At 41.4% G+C, this 15,418-nt stretch overlaps 1 protein-coding gene across 1 annotated transcript in view; it reads right to left on the bottom strand.

The window, feature by feature from the left end:
* Positions 1-560: 560 nt before the first annotated feature.
* LOC137912590 (A-kinase anchor protein 13-like) overlaps positions 561-15,418 on the bottom strand; it is a 46,576-nt gene continuing 31,718 nt past the window's right edge. The window contains exons 19-32 of the mRNA XM_068756727.1: positions 15,216-15,333; positions 13,028-13,276; positions 11,820-11,896; positions 10,768-10,949; positions 9,993-10,075; positions 9,697-9,885; positions 7,242-7,388; positions 6,684-6,757; positions 5,827-5,871; positions 4,441-4,491; positions 4,027-4,299; positions 2,346-2,525; positions 1,637-1,931; positions 561-664 (exon numbers count right to left, since the gene is read on the bottom strand). Coding sequence (XP_068612828.1) covers positions 612-664; positions 1,637-1,931; positions 2,346-2,525; positions 4,027-4,299; positions 4,441-4,491; positions 5,827-5,871; positions 6,684-6,757; positions 7,242-7,388; positions 9,697-9,885; positions 9,993-10,075; positions 10,768-10,949; positions 11,820-11,896; positions 13,028-13,276; positions 15,216-15,333 — 2,016 coding nt within the window. The 3' untranslated portion in view covers positions 561-611. The remainder of the gene's footprint in view (positions 665-1,636; positions 1,932-2,345; positions 2,526-4,026; positions 4,300-4,440; positions 4,492-5,826; positions 5,872-6,683; positions 6,758-7,241; positions 7,389-9,696; positions 9,886-9,992; positions 10,076-10,767; positions 10,950-11,819; positions 11,897-13,027; positions 13,277-15,215; positions 15,334-15,418) is intronic.

Raw genomic sequence — 15,418 nt, 5'->3', positions numbered from 1 at the left:
GGAGCTTCCAGTGCCGCATGGAGATTGTTGACATTCAGCATCTGTTTCCAAGTGGTATGTAATGGTTCTGTTACAGGGTGCTGATTGGACCCAGTAATAACCATGGAAACAAAACGGAAGCTGAGCATCTGACATGCTGGACAGGGCTTGTAACACAATCTGCTCTCACACGACTTCAATTTGACAAGTAAGCAGATTCTTCAACTTGAATACTTGAATTTGCTGTAATTTAACCACAACATCTTGAAAAGAGTTTCTGGCAAACTAAAAATGTGCTATTTCACTTTGCACTCCGCGGGGGTATACGTACTCACACCATCAACATATTTAACTTACCAGAAACTAAGACCCGTGGTTTAATTTAAAAATAAAAATATATTTTTTGTCTTTCTCTTGCATTTAATAGTTGACAGCACGACATGATGTGCAGAAATGACTGAAAGTCTTTTCAAGGTGATTTTCAAGGTGCCAGAGAGCCTGCTAGTTAGCTGCAGCCTTACTCGTGAAGATGAATGTTATTACTACTTGGCAGCAACACTCTCCTTTGGATGTTAGAACAGCTGTGATGGGTTGCTGATGATGACGGAGGAGGAGGAGGAGAGTCATTTTACTCAACAGAAGAAGATCTGCCCATCCACAGGAGGTTCTGGGAGGTGCTCGGGGTCTGGGGGAGGAGAAGAGAGGAGTAAGTGTCACCATCACAAGGGTTAAGAGGATTATGTCTCATCTCTGAGGACGGTTAGTGCGCTGCATCACCCCCCCACCCACCCACTGCCCGAGTCATCTCAGGCCCATTCCAGAACTGACGCTCAGGAAGCAGCTGTGTGCGTTAGCTCGCTGCTCATCAGCCATCATTTCTTACACACAGAGGGATTTTACTTTCAAGAGTATCGACTCCTTTAATTCCTACTGTTGCTTAAGTAAGGTGTGCGTATCGTGTTCAGTGTGCTGCTGTTCCAGAAAGGCAAGGCGACTCATTCAAACATTTTCCAAATGCCTTCTCAGCTGAACCTGAGACGTCTCCAACGTGAAAGGCGTCAAAACTCTTCCTAAAGTCCATCCATCCATTCCCTTATGCTTGTTTCCGCTTTGCAGGTCACGGTGGGGTACAGCAGTCCCGGACATGGATGTACATAGATTAGTGATCAATCCACATATGAACCACGCTAATTGTCTCTGAAATCTGCTTCAGTGTCGTCTTTGGATTAATACAGAAATGATGTCCGCAAATATTCTAATTCAAATGCAATTCAGATATTTAATTCATAATACTAGAGCTACTAATTATCTTTCTTAAAAAGACAGATGTATTTAACTACCACTTTAATATCTCATCTCATCTTTCTGGCCAGCTGAGAGATGTAATCCCTCCACTTTAATACATGTACATCAAATTTAGTTCCTGATCTGCCCTACCCAGCATGCACTGCAGCTTGAAGTGAGAGTAGCGAGTACATTTTCCTGTTTGGTCCATTGCTGGCTTCCTTCCATACATCAACCTTTCATGTTTCTTCTGTCTGATAACGTCAGGTGTCTTATCTTGAAAATCAAAAACGCTTGAGTCCAACCTGTTCACTCAATGAATGATTCAACCAAACTGACTCTTGTCCCTTCTCTCCTGTTCTCTCTTCCTTACCTTCCGTCTGAGCACTCCCTCCTTTGCCCTTCTTCTTCTTCTTTTTCTTCTCCTTGTCTGTTTTGCTCTTGTTCTTGGCTAGCTGCAGCAGGCTTTTCGAGATCTGGTTGTTGGCTTCAGTGCCCTTGAGGTTGGGATTGGAGGATGAGGTAAAGGGATTGAGGATTCTCCCTTTGGGCTTGGGAAGCTGGAGCTGCAGGCTTTGGAAGGAGGAGGAGAGTTCCAGTGGATCCAGCTCCAGAGACCTGGAACTGCCGGGGACATGGGATTCATCCGATGTTGTAGAAGGAGTCCGCTGGAAGCAAGGGATAGAAGAAAGATGTGAAGTCATTACCTGTATCTCTTAAGCAAATATATATGAAAGGTGATGGGTTTTTTTTTTACCAACACTGTAATAAATAGAAGATGAGCAAGGTTGTTTCCAGAAAAAACGGCTTAAATTGTGGAAAATGTATATGAATCTATGTAGAGGTTATAGAATAGAAGCCAGGGAATGTAACTCTGCTTTTTGAATGCAGTGCAGCACTGTCTGCTGGTTAACATATTTCAAAAAGCTTTTATAGAGCAACCAGGTTCAGGTTCAATAAACACGCTGTTGAAGTGCCCTTGGGGGGAAACAACAACTCATTGAAAGATGCCCTGCAGGGGCAACAGCTCATGGCATCGTCATTGTTATCATTATCATCATTTGTAAAGTGTCCCTGCTCACCTCGGCCACGCGGACCTCCCCCATCTTGTTGAACTGCCGCTGCACGGCCTCCCTGTCCCTGTCCAGCTTCCTCTGGGCATCTCTCAGCCTCTCCAAGTCTCTCTGGTACTCGTCCTTCTTATGCTGCAGCTCCTTCTTCTCCTCCTCCAGGTCCCTGTGCTGCTTCAACACATCCTCCACCTGCAGTGGGTTGGAGGTCCAAGAATGGATTTATTGAAATGTTGGCCATATAAATATCTGCCTCTATCTATAGAGTGGTTTCTAACAGCGGAAAAAGTATTTTATAAAATTTTATATTTATTTATGGTTTCAAGAAAAGACTGGGATCGTTGTGGAAAGCTCTCCAACACCTGAATGGACCACTCCTCAGGTAAAGAGGTTCATTGGTAGCCGGTGATGGTATCAGGATGGAGTGTGAAATGGAAAGAATACAGTTCCAATCAGAGAGCGCTTTCATTTCATGCTTGGAACACCTTATTCTGCACTGATCTGTTGGACTATAATGACGGGGAGACAGTTTGTTCCACCTCTGTGAAGCCTGCGGAGGCATTAACAACACTGACGGGGGTCAGGAGCGTGACATGCAATACTCTTGTAACCGGCTCACGCGTGCATCCTTCCCTGGGGGTATTAAATGTGCAGCAGCAACAGGAAGTCTTACTTGAATAGGAAACAGAGGCGACCTCTAACTGGGGACAACGTGACATATGTCAATATGTGTTTATGCTCAGGGTTGCGTTACCCGTCGTGCCAACAATGTGATGTTGTGACACTTTGGGTTGATCCTTTCTGAACAAACCAAAACGGGCCACAAAGAAGGGAACTCATTTTGTCAGTGTTGAATGCTGTCTGTCTGAAAAAGGCTTCAGCCATTCAGAGGCATTGATGAGGAAAGATTCACCCTTTAATGAAAACCCTTGCTTTTCAATGCACAAGTGCAAGATCATCAGAAGATGATCGTTCCAGGTGGAAGTTTAAAAGCATCTGTGATGGTGTGAGGGGGGGGGTGTTGGTGCCCCTGGTATAGGCATCACAACTATAGAGGAACCATCAATGTTGAAAGGCACATATTGATTTTGGAACGACAAATACAAACAAGTTAAGCAAGACAATGAAGTCACATTGTAGCGTCTCGCTACAGTCTGGGTCCTCAAAAGATGCAGTGGATTATGAAGAGCTCCAGTAATGAGCTCTAATTACAAGCATCAAATTCAGAATGAGCGCATATATTAATAAAACAATAACAAATATTGTGCATCTGGTCTTTGCAACTGCATTGAATTACATGTAGATAACAAATTATTGTATTATCTTTAGGAATTTTGGATTGTATAAGGTGCTATTATCCAAGATAGGAAATGAGTACAGATATGTGTTGGGGCCCCTTCAAGGTCACATTAATGCAAATGTCTCCTTCTATTAAAGAAATACACGTCGGTACTCTCTCTTCTTTAACACAAGCTTCTAACTGTCTCTGAAGAGGAATTGTTGTCCTAGTTGTTGCAAATTGCAGGAAAAAACTTTCTGACTTATCTCTCATCAGAGAGAGCTGGTCTCACGAGCTGCATTTAAAGCTCATGACTGGAATGCAGACACATCTGGTAGGAAATGTGGGATTTCACACAGGTAGTTAGTAAAATATTTACCTATTTATTACTCATGGATAAGAAGGCCCAGTTACCTGTACGTGCACCAGCCCCTCCCTTTCAGTCAGTTGCTGCTCCCTCAGCTCCCACTCTCTCTCCCGTCTCCTCCTCTCCTCAGCATGAGCTGCCTGCTGTCTCTGCAGGGATGCCAGCTCCTGCCGCTGCTTCTCCAGGCTGCGCTGCTTCTCCTGTTCGATCAGTGTGCTTGGCCGCGAGGACGCCCGCGATAACGACGTGCAGGAGGAGGAGCGCTCACTCAGGGCCTGCCGCTGGTCCTCTATGAAACTATCCTGCTGAACCACCACAGCCTGTCAGACACAAGCACAGCAGCAGGACGGATAGTCCGGGTCAGTTACATATGCAAGCGCTACACCTGAAAACATCTTCAATTACGATTTATTTATCCTCTTTGTTTGACATTAAGTGATGCTTTCAGGCTTGTATGTTACCTGCAGAGTGCTGAGCAGGAGGTGCAGGTTGGACACACTGTGGAGTACCTGCTGTTAAAGAAAAGCTGGGTCACCGAGTGTCCTGTTGCATGGTGAAATCTGTTTGGTTGGCGTCATTGTTTATTACTGTACCCGACTTATAGTTGAAATTCACCATGGATGGTTGCAGTGCTTTCTTTAAAATGCTGACTTTTCCCTTTAATTAGCTCTCGCCGTGCATTGTATGCATTTATAAGTGCTTTCAGTCAGCTTTAAATTGACTTGATTTCACAATGATGTGACCTTTTCTTCATTCAAACACTAACAGAGACAAGGCCACTGAGCATTCAGCTGTCACAGAATACTCCAATTAACATTCTCTACAGACCGCAAGAGAATGTCTGAAGGAAGTGTTTCTGAACAAGATAAATACAGCACGGTGTCGATAACGGCCTATATAACAAATGGACCATGGTGGGAGGTAAAAAATCAAATTGGGGTGTACCAACATTTTATAATTTAAAATAAAAAGTGATCTTATAGCCAGTATATTTTTTTAGTATAGTTAAATGTAATGGATGAAGAAAGGAAACTACTCATTTATGAAGAATATTTTAAGTGAGAGCGCTTTTGAACGCAAGGGACTACTTGATATCTTGAGAATTGCTCACCCACACTGCTTCATTCCTGACACTGTTGCTATAGCAATATGTCAACATCAACATTAAATTACAAATTAACCTCATTAAGAAAACTAGCACAAATGGCGCGAGAAATGGAGAGATAGAGATAGAAAGAGAATAGAGGAAAATAAGTCAAACCATTTCAATTAGTCGATTAATCAGTTAATCCATCTTCTCACTTATGCTCTTACTTAAGATAACACCGAATTGAACAATTAATATCCTTGGATCCACAGCAATTCATCAAAATAGCGTGAAACATGATTCTCGATGGGCATGGAGGATATGCAGACATATATATCCTTTACAGCTTATTTTTACAAGCAGTGCATGGATTGTTGTAACATTTACTGCACTTATCCTTGCATCCTTCACATTGGTGATCACTTCATTTCCCAACATCAAATTTTCACTACCCACCTGTCCAGTAAATGATGACTCCTATCAGCCTCAGCTGGACTGCATTATGAAAATTAGCCTGCAGCTTTCTCTATATTCATATACAACTAATTTTAATAATATTTAAAAAGCAGACACGACCTTTCTAATAATCTACCTTTTTGAAGTAAGTGTGCTTTAGTCAATGACAAAACAAACAACACAGCAGCTGCTGTTTTAGATTCTGCATTAAATGATGCTGCTAACGATGATGGTAACACAGTTTTTAACAGTTTCCATGTAAACGGTGGCTCTAATTGAGATGGCGACAGGAAGTCAATTTTACCTCACTGTTCCTCTTCAGCAGCAGAAGCACATTAGCATTTCCCCCCTGCACACAAGCAAAAAAAACACACTCAATTCTGTACAGCGACAATAATGCCTTTGGACAATAAAGTCTTTTGCTTGCATGACGTGTATTCATGAATGGATACGCTAAAGAATGCTATACTTGGTTGTGTGAATGTGATACTGTGGATGTGTTGCAACAATCTTATTGTATCTCGTTAATATGGAAGCATTGCAGCTGAATCTTAAACAGCAATGCACTAAACATATTCAAATAAGTATTATCCTTTTACCGGTACATGAAAAACCATGACCTGACAGAAAAAGTAATTTTACCTTATTTTCCCTCTGAGCCCCAGTGAACTTTATGCCCAGAATGAAAAGCTAATTAACATTAAGTACTGCTTTTTTTTATTCAAGCATAATTAAAAAGGAGCAGCAAAGTGTCAAGTTGGGTAACGGACTAAATAAATCATATATATTTTTAAAAGCAGCTTATTGTTCCTTAAAACGTGCAAAAACTGAACGTGTGAAATTCAGTCTCTGCATATGAGCAGGATCTATGAGTAAAACAGCTAGAATCCAATGCAGAGCTGCAACAGCAGCAACTAAACGCAGTCCATTCATTTTCATCCACAGCCAAATGCTTATTCAACTGATGGTCGCCATTAGCAACTGAACATAGCAGGAAGGGTCAAAAGACTAATTAACTTGAGGGGAAGAACCATCTAAATGAATTTAATGGTACTGTTAATGTTGAAGGACAAGTGCACCCCCAAGCAGGGGTGCAGGTTCTCATTATGGTGTGGGGGCATAGCGACTTCGGAGTCAACAATTGGCTGCCGAGATGCCGACCTTCTTTAAAACACTGTCGGACTCCGTCCTGCGCAGATCTCCGACTGTATCCTCGCTCTCGTCTCGGTCTCCGCCTGACAAGAAGAGAAACCACAGAAAGCAGGAATGAAAAAGTTGCAAAATAAGATGCCAACTACAAGAGGAGATGCACAAGATTTTCAATACTGTCGCGCATATGCCAATATGCTGGTAAAGTAACCTTCAAGTTTGTAATGTCACAGTTTCAAATGAAGTCGATAAATAATTAGATGATAAATAGTGATTTTTGCCCTGCACGTCCAGCGATAATTGAGTCATTTAACACTGATTATACAAGAAATGATGGTCTTTATGGTGAATTAAAGAAAATTAGTCAAATCTTCACAACTGAGGACTAAATAATTTAGCTTTTTTCCCTGAAAACAAGAGATGGATTCATTACATTTACCAAGAGTGATCTTAAAACACGCTGATCTGACTGTCACAGGACTCCATCATGTAGTCTGGGCGCTTACATTTGACCACATGACCATTGTGCACAATCTAGACTGGAGAACGTGCATGTGGCAGCTGACTCACTCTTACTGCTATGCATCTGGTGACTGTCGAAGCCCCCAAAGGTCTCAGCCCGACGGGGCAAAGACACCGGCCCTGCGCCTCCGCCCTCCTGGATGCTGGCCATTGCCCCGCCCAGACTGTCATTCACCAGCGCCTGTAACGTCTCCACTGTGGACACACACAGAGGGAAACCAACAATCTGCACATCAGTAAGTGAATTATCATGGCTAACTGTGTTACTGTTCAGCTCCCCACGCATGAATCCTACCAGGCACTTCTCCTGTCAGCCTGGTATTGGCTGCTGTTGCTAAGCAACTGTTGAAGACCTTTTATTTAACTGCAGAGCTGTTTTACAAAAACTTTGAATACCCTCACCAACTCAAATGAAAGAAACTACAAAACGTATCCACATCTGTATACTGCTAATGCAGATCTGTGACCTTCGCAGTGAAAATGAGGAGACGCAAAGCCACTATTACTTAGAGTACACATCGTACCCTCGGCAGAAGAAATGATATTATTAGTACCAATTAACATGCCACATGTCAACAATTATTGCCCACTGGCTTTAGAAAGAGTTGGTAACAAATGCATTTTGTGTTAATGGAGCTCAACCTCTGCTGCTAGCTGTAAACGTGGAATCCACTGCAGAAGCTCTCGACACATTTCTCCAGCATTAGAGCTGAAAACAATTCGTACTTGAAGGTCAATTACACAATTTGTAACCCTACAGCAGATTCCTGGTCTGGTGGACCACTGACATCATTTTGTGGAACACACTCTGCCTGCAGCAGTACTTGGAAATCACTGAGAGAGGCGGCTGCGTCTGTGTTTGACGTCTCACCCTTCCCAAAAGACTGACGGCTCTAACCACTCAGCTCCAGGTAGCAACACAAATAACTTGTTTTTTTTTGGAGTGAAGATAATACACTGATTTATGTTGGTGGACACCAAGGAATACTGCTTAATATTCTACAAACATTGCTTTTGACAGTGACAAAAGCTTCAAAGAATGACTTTGTATTGTCCTTAAACGCTTGCGATCTGCTCTACTCTAGGTGACTGCTTGATGTGCTCAGAACCTGGCAGAAAAAGATTTCCCATTCTGTGCCTTGGTCAGGAATTAACTGTCACGCTAATGACAATGAACGCAAATTTCTACTTATCTTGAATTTATGCGCAGGTCTCCATTGACAAAGAGTACATCTAAAGTAACTTATATAAAAGATAAACAAAATAAATAAAGATCTGGATAAGTTACCTTTATTGACTCTATTGATTACAGTAGGATTATTTTTTGTTGCACGTCCCTGACTGATTAACCTGAGGGCAATCTCTCCGCAGCTCAACGCCTCAGCTTCACAGAATTTGTGAGTAAGCACTAAGACAAGGTGGAGAATTACATAAATAGTGTGTTGGAATTTGAATTATCCGAGCTAGAAATAAACGGAACACTTCTATGAACCACTGCTCCACTGTGGATTCATTGAAATGAAAGGGAGAAACCCATGTAGATCGCATTGTGGTGTCACGTTTTGGAAGGAAGGTCCAGTGATCCCACTAGATTTAATAAAATACTGGACGGAAATAACAGAAAAGTCCATCAAGATGTGGATAGGATGTCCTGAGGACAGTCCATTTGAGCAAAACCGGCACAGACTGGATCACAAACAAAAGATTATTCATCAGTACCCTAAGTTCAAACACCTGCTCTGCTTGGTGAATGAACAGCACGTGGTATAGCAGATTCACATGTTGATCTCAGACAACAAATACAAAACAGTTTAGTTTAATTTCAGTGTTCAGAAGGGACCAATAAAGAATATTATTATTTCCATAAAACGAGAAAGATCAGTTAGTATCTATAAAACGCAGGAATCTCAAGCTCGTGATGCATCTGCTCTTTAGACGATGAATGGGAGACTGATTTCATTCGTTTCTCCTCCTGAATGATTTCTATTCCACTGCGGTCTTCTCACTTCTGAAACAGAATATGCAGCCACAGTACTCAGAACTCTGCTGTCATCCCTAACAACTTTCCCCAATATATTTTCCATGGCGCAGTACATACTTTAGTACTCTCGTTTTTGGACTTGTGAAAGAGTCGGTTATATTTCTAATATTTTCATACTTCTTAAATCACAGGAATAACATGCATATAATTAGGAAACAGGCATGGTCCCCCTCACACTGTCATTGCATTACCATCTACTGCTTCTCGCTTGAATGCAAAGTTTGGAAAGACGCTTCTGGTGAAGGACAAGAATATTGATTAAAAGCTATTGGTGCTGAGTGGCTGCACTTGCCGATACAAATGTCCTGCCAGCTGTTATATCGATTTGGCAGCCACAAGACCTGTGTCCACTTCTATTTTGCCACATAAAAATGATCAAGCCATTTAATTTCATTATTAAGAATAGATGATGAACAACAAAGTTATGGAACTTTACTTATCCTATAAAACTCTCTCTCTTACCTTCCTGTAGGGCATCCTTCATCACAGATGCTCCCTTGGGTGGTTCTTGGCTGCAGGCTGACCTGAAGAAAGGTTGGACCTGCCTGGAGACGTCCTCGCCTGGATTTAAGCCCTCTGACATCCCCCTAAAGAGCTGCACCTTCTCTTCCAGCAGAGACATGATCTCTGTGTCCTTCTGCTTCAACAGATCTGACCAGTGGGGAAGGATAGGAAGAAAGAGAGTGAGGAAAACTATTTGTGGGATTTGGAGCAAACCCTTTCATAAAAACACACTAGAGGTGTTTTTTTTTTATCACCTCGCATCTCCTTTGCTTTCATCTCCAGTTGTTTCTTGTCATCTTCCGTCTCACTGGGAATCCCTTCATCCTCATCCTTGTCCCTGTCGAACCAGGCAACATTAAAACACAATCCCTCTATCTACAAAATGTCACCATATACATAATTTAGAATGTCAATCTGTAATTGATTAAACGCTTGATTCATAGAAATGATTGAAAAGAGGTTTAAAAGGATGGGTCATGACTAAAACAATTTATTGAAGACGAATGCTACCATTTCAAAGTTTAAACAAAACAATCCTGTAAATAAGATGTTTTTTTTTAACCCTAAATCAACATCAGAGCATTTTGATGGATGTTGCAGACAGGCGCTCCCACCCCACCGCAGTCTTAACTTGATTTTTTTTCTTAAACTGGTAGCAAGACTAGTAAATATGTCCCACAGGCTACATTCAGATAAACGTCTGGTCATAAGGAGCTGCCCCTGAAGCCAGTTTAGCATCGCCATGGAGGAGCAGCCAACTGATAGCAAAGTGCTCTGTTAACTTACAGTTTACTACAATCTGACAGCTGGGCTAGGTCTAATCCTCGGTTACAACATGAACATATTATAGCTGAACCCTGAGAGGCCACTACAGAATATAAAGCCAATTGAGTGCAATTTTTCTTTTTCTTTTTTTTGCAGTAGACATCATGGTTTTAAGGTGAATAGCTTTGATCAGGGCCTATCAGGATAACATGATGATGTAACACCTTTTAAAAGCACATCAACATACAAATAAATCCAACTTACATGGACTGCATGGCATCCTGGATGAGCTGCATCCAGGTGTTACGCTCGTCCTTTGAGCTGGCCCGGACCTCCATCATTTCTGGCTTCTCAATGCCTGCTGTGATGAGGAAGAGGCCGCGCTCTCCGTTAGCAACCTCCCTCACAATCAGCTTCTGGAGAGAGATGACTGTGGAGCGCTGGTCCTACAAGGAGACGAAGGAGGGGAAAGAAGCAGAGAGATTGATGGAGGCAACAAGGAAAAACGATCAAAAAACTGACAATGGGAGGGGCAAGGAGGAGAGTGGAAGGAGGGCAGACAAATGATGAGGGTGGGGAAGGCAGAAAGGAGAATGGGGAAGGCCAGAGGGAGTGAATAGAAGAGAGAGGAAGGACAAATATGGAAAGAGGGAGGGACAAGAAACAAGGCAGAGGAAAGAAGAATGGGGAAAAAGAGGGAACAATTAAGATTATAGGTGGAGTTAACAGGAGGATTGTAAAAACAGACCATTAGAAATGTGAGGAAGAGGGAAAGATACAATCTGCTAATTATCATTCAAGAGGAAACCGGCCAACCTTGGAAAGAGATTTTGAGCAGTACAAAAGTGTAACTAACATTTCACTGAAACCATTTTGCTGTGGTTATTCATCAGCTCACCAACATTAAACATATCAATCAGCCATATACAATCAATGTATTAAAATATTCTTCAAATTAACTCTTAATAGAAATGCATTTTCTAAACGAAAGTTTTGGAATAGACTAACTTACTAACTAACTGTTTCTAAAATATCTGCAATGCACTGGGGTTATAGTTTATTACAACGCAGATTAAAAAAAAATGCAAACAGATTCAATCACTGGATCACGTTAATAGTGACTACCCAGCTGCACAATATGAAAGGAAAGCAGAGCAACTAATGCTAACAGCAACGACAGTGGGATAGGAAAGCATTAGCCAAACATCTGGCTGTGCTCTTAAGACTTTTATTACGGAAACAATGGTGGGGAAACAAAGAGTACAGCTGCAGAAAGGAAAGAGTGACAGGAGGAGATACAAACAGCAGGATCCTACCAGCATGGCGAAGACATATTTCTGATCTTTCTCTTGGAGGAAGACAAAGACATCTGATAACAGCAGAGCATGGACATCTGAAGAACAGTGTGGAGAGAAGTCATTGCGGTTGGATGAATGAGAAGTTCAAATACATTTCATGTACTTCATATTTCCAATGAATAATAATGTACAGAGAAAAGAAATTCCGTAAATAACAATAATAAGGGTCTTGGGCAGATTCACGCCTGTACTTTGAGCTGTCTATTTGTGATTCGATTACACAGAACGGGTGCAAATTACAGGTCTGAAAAGTGGCATTAGCTGAACCTTTCACTCAGCATGCGCACCAATTTGCACTAATCTGAGCGCTGTGACGACACCGGGCTCAGAAAGTGCAGCTAGAATCGAGTCCCCTTGGCAGGAGCAAAGCCTGAGCTGCAGCAAAGCCACACACGATGAGTTGGAACAAGGAAACAAGACTTATAAAACAGCTTGTGGGTAAGCTGATCCAAGAATTGATTACTTCTACAACCCTGCATTTACTAACATCTAAGGTTTTGGTTCATTTGTATTACAACTCCAATTTCGTTCGAACATCTTCAATATGTCCAAGTTTAAACATGCTTTTAATAGCTCTCTGCTGCTGTTATCCCTTAATGAGCATGCGATGGGTTGCAGATGTGTTGGGCCGATCAACTGTGGGCGTGTAGGTTATTCCTGGAGCTGATTGGTCAGACCCTGCCAAAGACTGTAGTCTAATATAATGAATTCTCCCAGGTCCTGGGGGCTTTCCTCTCTCCAGCCAGCAATCGTCTTCCATTTTAATTGTATTTTAAAACCATCTTTTAATGGCGGCGTTTTCCATTTCTAATATAGACCGAGAGCTGAGAAGATGGAAGTCTGACTTATTCCACAAATAGTGGAATAATAGCGTCACAAATAATGATAATTATGCTGATTCTAATAATGCTCATGCTAATAATTATAATAATGAATGCATTTTATATTTTTGAACAGTGATAGGGATATAATGAAGTTATTTTGAGCAGCAGTATGGCTTTACAAGACAGTGGTGTACGGCTTAGAGACAGTGGCTCTGGGGAAAAGACAGGAGGCGGAGCTAGACGTGGTGGAGATGAAGAATCTGAGGTTCTCCTTGGGAGTAATCAAGCATGACCATGTGGTAAGTTAGTGTGAAGTGAAGCAGTCAGTCCACGTCCTCTTACCCTTAAGTCTTCCCTGGTTGTTCTTCAACTGCAACACTCCATCGTGGATCAGCCTCCTCCTCAGCAGATCCTCTCGGGCAAATATCTGACCACTCTTCATCATCATAATGGACTTGCTGTCTGTTCGGCCATGAAACTCCTTGAGGCGGCGTCTTTTCTCATGCTCATTTACCTTACTGTCAACGGCTGCTATCACCTCCTTCACAAGCCTAACAGACTCCATTAGATCAGCAAAGTCTTCCTCGGTTTCTGCGTGTAACATGAGATGCGACAGGTCACATTCAATGCGGGTCGTGGAAGTCCGTTACATTTATTTTACCAATATAGTCTATGTCTAATAACACATTTCAATAATATAAAAGCACATTTGAAGACGCAGAGCCATTTATTGGTAAAAACATGAAACATTGGTGTCTGCCTTTTAGGCTTAGTGAACAAATATTATTCTGCAAACCCATGATAAAACCAAAATTAGAAATAATAATAATTGTACTATGGCGAAACAGGCCATTTCTAAGTCATAAATAACCCTAGTCCTCAATGAACAGGTAGATTCTAAGCAGGGGCCACTGACATATTTACTTGATACCAAACCAATTTATCTGATTAACACAATGACATCAGGAGGTGCAGCAAAAATGTTTTATATATTTTTGGCCTTTGCTGAATTTTTGTTATTTTTTATTGCCAAGCCATACAATGGAGTAGATTCTTAGATTCGTGGTCATCCAGGCCATGGTTATCCTTAAGAACTGAATCTGTTGATGGCCAACTTGTCAAGGAAGCATACCGGTACATGCCTTTGTGCAACCAATATCACATCTGAGAGGATGCTCAGTGCCAGGGCAGCAGCATTGTGACCCCATGAGAGGTTGCTTTTAGATAAGTAGTAAATATGTTATATTCTGTGCCCACTCAGAAGTCCAGATTCAAACTTCAAGGATAACTACAAAACCATTTTACGGCTTAAGTTAATGGAGCTCATTGTTCACATCTCTATGGAGTCGCCTAAAACCTCTGCGCTGTCTTTAGGTGTTTTTTTTTTTATTGTTTTGACATTGCATCTTCTTCTACCTGCTAAGGGGCACAAATACATCAAACTTGACAAACTCAGCTTTGCAATTTTAAATGAGTCTGAAGGAGGCCTGCAGGTCCACACACTGAAGCCCCAGAGTCAATATCACAGATAAAAATGTATTTTGCACTTGGGTCTTGTACAAAAAAAATGCATTAAAAAATGGAATATTTACTTTCATTGGTTGATGTGCTTCAGTGCTCTTGAGAACAAAAATGCTATCTCTAACTTTTGAGTGTGCTGCTGTAATTCTACTTAGTATATATGAGTTGGCAGGACAGAGTCTTCTTAAAGCACCTTGGGGATTAAGGCATCCCACACAGAAGTACAACCAGGCATTGGAGAAGGATTAGAGTGAGTGTGCGCTTAGGGAGGCCAACGGAATAGAGCTGCTTTAAATCAGATATAATATGGTGAGGAATTTCTCATCTAACATTGCCTGATCTTTAATTTAAAAAAAAGTATTTCCCCTCCTAAAAAAAATATGAAGCCATTATTAAAATGATAACATGAATGGATGAGGTTCTCCAAAAGGTGTGAAGTATTACCGCAGTTCAGGAATACTTGTTGCCACGCTAAAAGATTTAATGAAGCTCGTGTCTAGATTAGAGTCTGCTTTCGAGAACAGATTAATGGTTTTAACAAACACAAATTTGTGCAGTGCTAACACATCTCCAACAGGCTTTAAATCTACCTTCTTAAGAGAAGCAATATTGCCAAAATGTCAAGTCAACTTGATTCAATAAATCCAAAAATAGATAAAACATTTCTGTTACTTATTCCGTCTTGAATATAAAATTTACCTCAACTTTAAATTTGAGAATTAAAAATCAATATTTTAATCTGCAATGTGGCTGGAACAGTAAAATAGAAAAAGAACAATAACAATATAACGTTAAGAAAAAAATGTCCTTACACTGTACTTACCATATGTAAAGCATCTGAAAGATATTATGATTCATTTATGTTGTTGCTGCTTTGTTAGTCTGGAATAATGTCTGTCGCTGCCAGAGTAATCCCAATGATTCCAAGTAACCTCTATTCACTTTCCCTGATTTACATTATTTACACACACGCTGATGACATTGGAGAGAAGGACATCATGATGCTAACCTTTCGTGTGCTGCAGCATCCTCTGAATTAACACCGGGTACTTTGTTATCCTCTGCGTCACCAGCAAGATGCATTCAGGGATGCCGAGCCTCCGCACAATGCTGCTACTCATCTTTTTCTGAAACAGCAAACAAGTGCTTCTGTTAAACCTACCCACACAACAGACGGCTCAAAGCAACACAAGGTTTCAAATAACCGCTGGG

Source organism: Brachionichthys hirsutus, unplaced genomic scaffold, assembly GCF_040956055.1.
Source record: "Brachionichthys hirsutus isolate HB-005 unplaced genomic scaffold, CSIRO-AGI_Bhir_v1 contig_200, whole genome shotgun sequence".
Lineage (NCBI taxonomy): Eukaryota > Metazoa > Chordata > Actinopteri > Lophiiformes > Brachionichthyidae > Brachionichthys > Brachionichthys hirsutus.
Note: the sequence above shows the minus strand (reverse complement) of the source record. Positions and strands in the feature narration are given on the sequence as shown.